Genomic DNA, 10,258 nt, shown 5'->3' on the forward strand with positions numbered 1-10,258 from the left:
CCCCAGCATTAGAAATCGAGGGAATTTAATCCAGAGAACTGGTTACCCAGGTAAGGGAAGTGCCAAAATGCCTGTTGGGAATGGCGAGGGGACCCAGAAGTTAGTCACAACTACCCCCTGGGAGGGAGGGGCAGGGGCAGGAGAGGCCATTAGCTGAAGCCAGAAGCCAGCATCGCCCAGAAGCCGGGCATAGCCCAGGCCTGTCAGGGGAGCCAGAGGAAGGTGTAAGGGAGAGACACGCCCTGGGGTCCCTGTTCCTCCGGCCCTCAGTCTCCCACCAGTGCCCCCCACTGCTGCAGCGCGTGGAAGCCGGCGGCCCTGGGCCCTGGGAACCCCAGCAGGCAGGCTCAGTGCCCTGCTGCCATGCTCAACTCCCACACAGAGCAAAGCGGGGCAGAAGTGAGGACCTAAGGGCTGGAGCTACTGCTGGGAGATGAGGGGAGTGGTGGGCTGGGGACCCCCGGGCAACAGGGGGCCTCGGGAGGGTTTTTCAGCAGGAGAACAACATGACCCAATTTAGGTTTTCAAAGGATACTTCTGGCAGCTGAGTGGAAAATGGCTTAAAGAGGAGCAAGAATATCATCCAGGAAATAGTTGGGATTCTCCAGAGGCTGTCCAGGTAACCGGGGTGGGCGCCGTGGAGAAACAGATGGGCTAAGGGGGCGCAGGAAGACGAAGCTGGAACCGACAAAGGAAAGAGGCCACGTGCAAGCCTGCCTAGACCCACCCCATTCGGTGTCCCAGGGACACAGCCACAGCACAGGGCCTTGCACACAGTAGGCAATCAATGCATCTGGTGTACCACTGTACACACACACACACACACACACACACTAGCAATGTTGTATCAACTAGGACTGGCCCTGACTTGGCCGCTGACCTGCCCTTCACATGGAATAGGTCCCCGTAGGGGGCTGTACTCTTAGAGGGCTTTCAGCCATAATAACAGATGATCCGATTTAAAAAGATTTAAATGAAAAAAAAAAAGACTTAAATGATAAGAGTTCCTCTCACCTAACCTGAAGGTGGCTGGTGAGGGTCAGGCAATAACCCGTTGGTTAATTCACCAGCTTGGTGGTATCACCGAGGCCCCGGGATCTGCCGTCTTTGCACTCTGTCAACCTCAGCCTGTTGGCTTGTCCTCTTGGGCCGCCTCCTTCCTTGTCCCAGGAGCAGACTCTTAGACAAGGATTTCAGTGCAGGGGCTTTACTTGGTTGGCAATCCCAGGAAGCACAAATGGGGGAGCGGGTCCGCTGGGGACTCTGAGAGACAACATCTCAGAGTTGTCCCATCTAAGAATGAGGAGGCTGGGGGATTTATCCACCAACTCCAGTGCACCTAGCTTCCCACTCACGCACCCAGAGAGCGCCAAAGTGTGCACAGGTAAGGACTACTCCAGGTCTCATTGTGTACATAGCGTGGTACATGAGACATGCTCAGAATTTGCCCAATATACACTAACCCCCCAGACACACCAGAGCACACGCAAACATGATGCACTTCGGGCATATGCACGAAAACACAGCCCCCGTCCCCAGTTAAAGAAACATCTCCCGTGCTCTCTCTCTTGCTCTCTTACTGCCTCTTACTCTGGCCTTTGACTTGAGCTTGGCAAAGACCAGAGAGTTAACCCTTTCTAACAAGAGGCCACTAAAATGGAATTGTTGGCGGAAGCTACAGTGCTGGAGGAGTGAAACTGGGGAGCCAGAACAACCCCTACCCTGAACCATGCTGCAGCAATGCAGTCTGAGGTGTAATGTCTCAAGTGACCAGCAGAGGGTACCAGAGACCCATGACTGTCTTTCCAGTTTTTTGGTTTTTGTTTAAAGGGAGTTGCTTGGTTTGAGTGTCAGGGTGTGTTTGTCTCTGAGTGTTTTGAGGGAGAGGACAGGTCTCAGGGATTCCAGGTGAGAGTTGAGCTGGCTATGGTGGATGCACTCACCACCAGCTCTAGGGACTGTATCACCCAGACTCTCACGTCCAGACACAGAGTTTGTGCTCAGTTTATGTTAGATGGGTGGGGACGGATGGATGGATGGATGGATGGACGGACAGATGCATGAGTGGGAAAATGAAGAGAGAGGAAGTGACAGAAAAGAAAGAAGGTTAAAAGAAGAACTGGGAAGAAAGATGGTCAAGTGGACAAATCAAGGACATGTTGGGGGAAAGAGAATTACGAAAGAGGAGTCATGGGGTCGGTGATCATCACAGTTGACTTTTCTTCTTTTTTAAAAAAATAACATATATACCAAAAAGCAATAAATTTCAAAGCACACTGCAGCACTTAGTTGTAGAACAGATTTCAGAGTTTGGTATGGGTTACAATTCCACAATTTTAGGTTTTACTACTAGCTGCTCCGAGACACCGGAGACTAAAAGAAATATCAACATATGATTCAGTAATCATACCCATTTGTTAAACTCGACTTCTCTGTATAGCTCTACCATTTCCTTTGATCTTTCTCCCACTCTTGAAGGGTATTTGGGCTATGCTTATTCTAACTTTTTTATGTTGGAAAGGGCTGTTGATAATATGGGATAGGGGGATGGAACTAGTTGATGTTCTGGAGAGGCTGGGCCCTCTGAGTTTCAGGGCTTATCTGGCCTAGGGACCCATCTGGAGGGTGTAGATTTCTGGAAAGTTACCCTAGTGGATGGCACTTTTGTAGAGTCTCATATAAAGTCCTAGGTGTTCTTTAGGGTTGGCAGGAATGGTTTTGGTTGGGGGTTGGAAAACTATGATAGATAGCAATATCTACCTGAAGCTTGTGTGAGAGCAACCTCCAGAGTAGCCTCTTGACTCTATTTGAACTCTCTCAGCCACTGATACCCTATTAGTTACACTTTTCCCCATTTTGGTTGGGATGGCATTGTCAATCCCATGGTGCCAGGGCCAGACTCGTCCCTAGGAGTCATCTCCCACACTGCCAGGGAGACTTTCATCCCCGGATGTCATGTTGGGTTGGGCTTAGAGAGGCCACATCGCTTCATTCATTTTTTGACATGTGCAAGAATATTTATTGAAGTGTAACTTGAGATAAAAAGTAATTAGAAACAACTTAAATGTATAACAATAGGAGAATGGAAGAGTTGCTATATATCTGTAGAATGCAATACTAAACAGCAGTGAAAATAATGGAACTGGAGGTACCTGTATTGATATGGACAGATTTAAAAAACATCTAATTGAGTAAAAAGCAAATTGCAAAAGAATGCATTCTGTATAAAAGCCTCCATATGCCCATATATATACGCAACATTTGAAAATATGCAACACAATGCTATGTTGTGCATAGCAAAGTGTAAGAATAGGAGACACACGTGTGAGAAAGACAATCGTGGTGATTAGAATCAGAAGGGAGGGAGTAGTTTGATGAGGGCTACAAGCCGCTTCAATCGCATCTGTAAGCTGAATTTGTTTTTGAGTTCCTTGAATGTGGTAGGGCAGGGAATTAATATGCAGCTGTCTCTATTTTAACCCCCACAACAACCCTTAGCGTGAAACACTGTGCCACTGAGACTCAGGGGGGTGAGTCAACCTGCCCAGGTTTCCCCAGCTTTGGAGAGACAGAGGTGAGAACTGAACCCGTTCTCTCAACCCCAGCTGCCCTCTTGGCCCAAGCAGGCTGTTCGGGGTTTACAGAACTGCTGGCAATGGTCTCAGGGGTGAAGTAGGTGCCCAGGGAGCTGGGAGCAGAGCAGCCGAGCTCTGCCCTGTTTGCACAAGGAGGGTGGGCTTTGACCCACTTGGCTCAGGGCTCAGCCCATGCCTGCTAGGAGTTGGGGCCCAAACCAAGCCCAGGGGAGGTTTCCTGCCTTTGGGTCTGTTTCTTGGCTCTCCCGGCATAGGGTAGAGGTCAAGCTGTAGCCAGGGCAGGAACCAGGGCTGGGCGGGCCCTCTGAAGCAAGAAATCTGAGGTCTCCGAGCCTCCGAGCTGGCTCTCCCCCGCTCAGGCCACCAGTCTCCCACACCTTCCACACCGCAAGGCACTCCTGGGGAACAGGCAGGGGGAAACGTATCAAGTAAACTCCAGCCTTGAGAAGATCTCAGGCTTCCTGTCTGGGAATCTCAACCACAGACTCCAAACCCTTTAGGGGCAGAGGTGGAGGGTTCTAGATGCGACCCGGCCATCATTAGACTGTCCTCCCTTCCTCCCTCCCTCCCTTCCCCACCCCACTTCCTTCCTTCCTTTCTTAACCGATTAAGTGCCAGGGCCCTTGTTGGGTGCTGGGGAGACAGGCCTGAGGAGATAGTCCCAGTTCTCCAGAGGCTCGACGGGGAGGTTAAATGTGCAAAGACTATTAAGTGCCTAATAGAGACTCCTTATGCGTTGGAATCGAAGTAAGTGAAAAGCAATAAAATATTCACACTGGAAGCACCGTGACTCACAGGTGAGGCCCAGAGTAGGGCTGCCACTTGCACAGCTGAAACTAGAATCTGGACTCCTAACCCAGGCCTCAACTGCATCCCACTCCCTCTTTATATTTTTTAGTTGATGATTGTGAAATAGCTCAAGCACACAGAGAGGCCTAGAGAAGAGTACGTGCTCCGAGAACAGCACAGTGCTCTCTGGTAACACAGCACCAAGCTATGTCACATCTCCACGTGGCTGCTGGGGCCTCCCTCCCCCGGGACCAGGCCTTCTCCTTGCTTTTTGGACTTTCAAGGGCTCCACGTAAAAGCTTCTTTAAAAGGAGGCGCAGTGTAAATGCTTGTGGATGCCCCTAATGAGGATGACAGGCCTGGATGGGCTTTAGAGAACATTTGGTTCCACCTTCTTTTTCAATTGGTGAAACTGAGGCCCAGGTCTTTCAGCAAGTTAGTTAAAAGAGCTGGGCCAAGAGGTCGGCTTCCTCATCTGTCAGAGAATGCCCACAATGGCTGTTATTTATCCCATGGTCACTGCATGCCGCGGGATCCGCCTTGGGGACAGGCGTTCTTACTACCCCCGTTTACAGATGAAGAATTTGAGACTCAGTTAGGGAAACAACTTGTCAGAGGTCCTGTGGCTGCTCCTGCCACTCTCATCCAGTGGAACAAGATGCTCTTGAACTCTCAGTGGGTGGGAGGAAGGGCCCTTGATGGTTTCCACCAGGCCCCCCAGGGGAGAATGATGTGGGTGCGACTTTGGCTGCAGCAGGGAGGGAGCATGAGGTGGGGTGGGAAAGGGTGGGAAGGGCAAGGGGGGATGGAAAGGCCACGGTTTGCAGTTGGTTTGGCAACAGAGATGAGGAACCAAGAACGGAGTTGGCCCCAGCTGGGCAAGGGTGGGGGCCGCTGTGGCTGGAGACTGTGCAGGGTGGGGCACCCCAGCCAGCCAGGACATTCCGAAACCCTGGACTCCATCTCTGCAGTGCTGGGGAAGGAAAGGCAGCAGGCGTGGCTGGGCAGTAAGAGATAGGGGCCCAGTCTCCAGCCTGGGCGCCCCCTCTCTTCTAATCCTGCTCAGTCCACAGGGTCACTTATCTTGTCCTCACATCTTCAGGGAATGACAGAAGATTACTCACTTAGCGCTTAACCCTGCAGGCTCTGGAAGGCCAGTTTTTTTATACTGACCGGCTGGGCTGGGCAAGTTCAGGCAAGTCTCTTGCCCTCTCTGAGCCTCAATTGCTTCATCTAGAAGACAAACACCTACCTCTTAGGGGTGCTGTGAGGATTAAATGAGAGGGTGAATGCAAAGTGCCTCCCAGGTTCTCTGGTTTATGGTAGATTCTGCACAATGTCAGCTTCTAGGGGATGGGCCTGGACAAGAGGTGGGGCAGACGACTTCCCCACACCCTCCTCCAAGCTGGGAGTCAGCTGGACTCCAGCCGACGTGACCTGTATCTAGGCTGGGTCCTGGGAGCTCAGGATCTAAGGACAGAACTCTCTCCCTGTCCCCATCCAAGAGGGGAGCTTTTCGTCTCTAGGTGCTCAGCCCCTTTTGGCTCCAAAGGCCTCTGTGGGCCCCAAAGGGCCTGGGGGTCCTGTGGAATCGAGGAGTCCCAAGAGAGGCATTCCCGATCTTATGGGGCACAGCCTGGCTTTCTGGGAAGATGGAGGAATAGCACATTCCTCCTGAAATACTTGTCCTGGAGCTATTTCCAGAAGCTCTTGGTGCCCAGGCCAGAAATGGCCCATGATCTGGACGCCTGGGCACCTTCGGGACAAACTGCGAGGCCCAGCCCTCCAGCTGGCAGCCGGCCTGGCCCCTGCCCAGAGCAGAGCCAGGCCCTGGCTGGAGCTTCCCAGGGAACGGCCATGCCTGCTTCCCGGGTTCACTGAGGGCCCACCGTCCTCCTCCCCGTTCTCGGGGCCCCTCAGATTCCTCCCCTTGGCTCCCCGTTTCAGCTGAAAGCCCCCACCCGGGCAAAAGACCCTTCACCCTCAGCAACGCTGCTCTGGGGAGGGCACTTAAGGTTTCTAGTAAAGGGCTTTGTGACCCTGGATCGAATCATTGGGAAACACCAGATAAACCCAAATCGGAAAACATTCCCCAACTGCTCTGCACTCTTTGAAAATATCAATGTCTAACAGACAAAGAAAGGCTGAAGAACTCTTTCCGAGTGGAGGAGACCAAAGCACCAGGAGAACGAAATGCAACGCCTGATCCAGGATTGACATAAAAATGGCCTTGAAGAGCATTAGCGGGACAATCGGTAGAATTTGAGTGTGAGCTGTGTGTCAGACAGTGGTACTAAATCAATGCTAAAATCCTGAATCTGATAATGACGGTGTGGATATATAAGAAAATGTCCTTGCTCGTAGGAGTTATACATAGAAAGATTCAGGAATAAAAGATGGTGTTGGCTGCAACTTACTTTCGAAATACTAATAGTATATTAAATATGTACTTTGAATATATATATATATATATATATATGGAGTTATAAATGTGGCAATATGTTTGTAATTAGTGAATTTGGTTAAAGATATGTGGGAGTTACTGCAAATTTTTGGTTAGTTTAAAACTTTTTCAGAATAAAAATTAAATTGCATTTTCAGTGTTCGAGGGAAGGAAATGATGGAGGGGTGGAGTCAGGTCTTTTCCTGGCAAATACCATGAGATCTCAAAGGAGAATTTTGTTTATTCATTCAACAAATATGTACTGGATGCCCCTTATGGACCAGGCCAAGACGAGGGCCACAGGCTTCCTGAACTGAGGGCTGAGGTTTGTTTTCTGATGAGCTCTCAGGTCCTAGTCAGAGGCAGGCGATAGTGGGGACTCACCATGGGGATTGTGGCTGCGTGAAGGAGAGGCGAGAAGGGAGGAAAAGAGATGCTATTTTACCCAAGAGTGGCAGCACTTGAGCGGGTCAAGACTGATGTGTGCTGACCTTATGGGAAAAAGGAAGAAATGGAGGCTGACCACAGCAGGCAGGAGTTGTATTCGACTGGCATAGAACTTCCTTATGCTCAGCAGAATTAAATGCTAGAAAAGTAACAAGTAGCACTGGAAAACATCCACCCCAGCCTCGTATTAAAAATAGGGCCCATCTGTCCAGGAGGGCTTAAAATGGTGCTGGCCCTGAGGCAGGGGCCTGACCAGGATGACCCCGGAGGCCCCTCCCAGCTCCAGGATTCCATGATTCTATGACATGGCCAGCAGTCATATTCTCAGTGGAGGGCAAGAGGAGGTCTAAGTCATCTGCCTCCTAAAAGTGAGAGGGGAAGGGGGCCCTGGAGGTAAATGGGGCTCAGCCAGCCAGAAAGGGAAAGGGCAGGGTGCTTTGGGGGCCCACCCCTAGTTGCCTTCTACTTTTCCGGAGGAGATGGGATGGGTGAGACCACGGAGGGCAGAGACAATAGTCTGGACATTCCACCCAATTCAGGCCCAAAGGACAAGGGCAGCTGAGGGGCTGAGGGGCGGCGGGCGGCGAGAGAGGCAGGCAGCTGTTTACTGGGTGGGACGGGCTCAAATGCTTCTCTGTTCTCACTAGGCAGACGTGGAAAATTAGCATCAAGCTGGCAGGAGTGGGGGAGACGAGTCAGAGCCTCCTGGCTGGGGAGAAAAGGTGGCTATTGGAGAGCAGAAGGACAGAGGGGACGGGGACCCTCCAGCCCTTGGCTAGACCGAGGCAGGCCCAGGGACTGGGGTTGGGGTTAAATGGGCCAGGCTATTTTTTGTTGCCCCCATGAGTGCCCACTTTTTACCAGAAAGAATGGGAGTCCCAATGCTCTCTCTTCTCATGGGATGAGGGAGAGATCCCCAAGTCTCAGAGGGGACCCAAACCAAATATGTCAAAAGGGTCTGACTTCACAAGTCTGGCCCCATCAGTAAACTTGTCACATCACCTGACCCCTAACCTCCCCAAGTCAGGAGCAGCTTAACCACAGGTTTGGCAAGCCAGCCCGCCTTCCCATCCTGCTTCTCCCCTTCGGTGCCCCTGAGCAGGCAGGCTGAGCAGATGTGGCAAGACTTCATCCTTCGGAGACGGTGAGAGGGGCCAAAAGGACCCCAGCAACATAGCATTGTCTGTCAGCGGTTGTCAGATGTACCTGAAGAAGTTTACCGGCCCTGTCATTTACAAGGTATGTGATGTTAGGCAAGTCACATCATTTTTCTAACCTCAGTTTCCCCATCTGTCCACTGGGAATAAAACAGAAACTACCTCCTTGACTTGTGTTGAGAATTAAATGAGCTGCTCCATGTAAGACACACAGCAGAGGGCCAGACACATAGTAAGAAAACAGTAGAGTATTGCATCGATTCTAAGGTACATTTTTTAGTATCAGGGTATTAGGATGTATTGTACAGTTGGTATCTCCTAGTTTAATTAGCAATGGATTTTGGTTCCTTGGCCACATATATAATAATGGTCCCTTTTACAGTCTATTCAATCTCAGCTCTGATGAAATGCTGGACCTATTATTTTTTTCACTCATTTTTATTCCTATTAGCTATTTGATAGTCTCTAAAAAAGGCCTGTTACAGTGCGTGGGATTTCACCTTTAGAGATTCAGTCCTTGGCTTTTGTGTCTTCTGGAGTTCCTGCCTAAAAGGCAAATAGAAATTTCAGAATGTGGGCTAGAGCTAAAAAGAAAAAGGAGACTGCCACCTTTCTCCAGGGGACCCTCTCTCATCCTAAAGTTCTTGCCTTCCTCCTCATCTCTTGCCCTTCTCTTTGTGCTGTCTGAAGAACAGGGTGTCAGTTTTCCAGTTTGAAAATCCATAAGCCTGGGAGAAGGAGGGGAGAGAAGTTGATGCCAGACCTCTGGGAGCTGAGGGCATTCCTGACAGGGAAGACTGGAGGAGGCAGCAGGGAGCCGGTGAGCTCACCCCACTCTCTCCTCTCTAGGCGCAGGTGTCCAACCTCCAGGTGCATTGCAGCAGCGCCCCGAAGCTCCACCCTCCCAGCCAGGGATCATGTCTGGACACCAGGTGGGTCGTTCCAACACTTACAGCCACCTAAACCACCCCAACAATGTGTTCTTTCCGGCCCACACTCCAGGCCGGACCTGCTGCCCCAGCCTTCCCAGGACTAATAGCCTCAAGCGCTCCCGCACCCCAAGTGGCTCGGAGTTCAGCAGCTGCAGCAGTCCCTCAGAGTGGCCCCCCAGCCCCAGCTCCCCTGGACTTCCACTGCGGCGGATCTGCATGGGCCGCCCTTACAACTCCAAGTGTGTGGAGACGAGCCACCTGGTGCACAAACCCACAGAGACCAGAAAGTCAGCTTGCCGGGGCAGCTCCCACGGCCTGGTCTGTACAGAAGGTCCTTCCAGCCCCTCCAGCCCCAGCTTCCTGGACCACCTCATCAAAGGCATCAACTACCTTGACCGATCCACCACCTCCTCCCACACCAGCTGCCCCCAAATGGTGCTGAGCCTGCCGCGGCTCGCAGCCAACTGCTTGGAACGAGCCGCCAACTCCATCCACTTGGACCACCTGGGCCACGCCCCCCACTGCACTTGCGCCAACCCCAGTGCCAAGGAGGCAGCCCCCAATCAGTTTGGCGCCTGCGTGCTGCCATCCACCAAGGGTGCCAGTGCTTTACAGTACATGGACGAATCCACCAACACGAGTTGCATGCCCCGGGCCAACGCACAGAAACTCACGCCCATGCTCCCACAGAGGTCGGGGATAAAATTGCCTGAGCTCCCTTGGTTTGGCAATGGAATTCTTTCCTTAGGCCGTCTGCCCAAGATTTGGGAAGCAATCCGTTCAGGCTGGCGCGCTCCTGAGCCCGTTTCCAAACCTGCTGGCTGGTGGTGACACCGAAGCCAACCATGAAATGGGCACAAGTATATCAGGCTACAGTTGTGGAAATAAATCATC

The 10,258-nt window shown here is 51.6% G+C and overlaps 1 protein-coding gene across 8 annotated transcripts; it reads left to right on the forward strand.

Moving 5' to 3' along the window:
• Positions 1 to 7,569: 7,569 nt before the first annotated feature.
• Positions 7,570 to 10,258, forward strand: LOC143664190 (uncharacterized). Of its 8 annotated transcripts, none has more exons than XM_077137786.1 (4): positions 7,588 to 7,643; positions 7,923 to 7,997; positions 8,378 to 8,514; positions 9,282 to 10,258. In XM_077137786.1, exon 4 carries the CDS (start codon positions 9,350 to 9,352, stop codon positions 10,193 to 10,195), a length of 846 nt encoding a protein of 281 aa, XP_076993901.1. In that variant the 5' UTR covers positions 7,588 to 7,643; positions 7,923 to 7,997; positions 8,378 to 8,514; positions 9,282 to 9,349; the 3' UTR covers positions 10,196 to 10,258. The 8 variants fall into 8 exon arrangements, 6 of the variants coding, with proteins under 6 accessions (XP_076993891.1, XP_076993882.1, XP_076993901.1 ...); XM_077137797.1 differs by having other exon boundaries at positions 7,590 to 7,668; XM_077137776.1 differs by lacking the exon at positions 7,923 to 7,997 and having other exon boundaries at positions 7,570 to 7,643.

The sequence above is a fragment of the Tamandua tetradactyla genome, chromosome 2, assembly GCF_023851605.1.
Source record: "Tamandua tetradactyla isolate mTamTet1 chromosome 2, mTamTet1.pri, whole genome shotgun sequence".
Lineage (NCBI taxonomy): Eukaryota > Metazoa > Chordata > Mammalia > Pilosa > Myrmecophagidae > Tamandua > Tamandua tetradactyla.

What these genes read in the sequence shown, in the direction of transcription:
- LOC143664190 (XM_077137776.1), top strand. Translation starts at nt 9,350, where the DNA reads ATGTCTGGACACCAGGTGGGTCGTTCCAACACTTACAGCCACCTAAAC.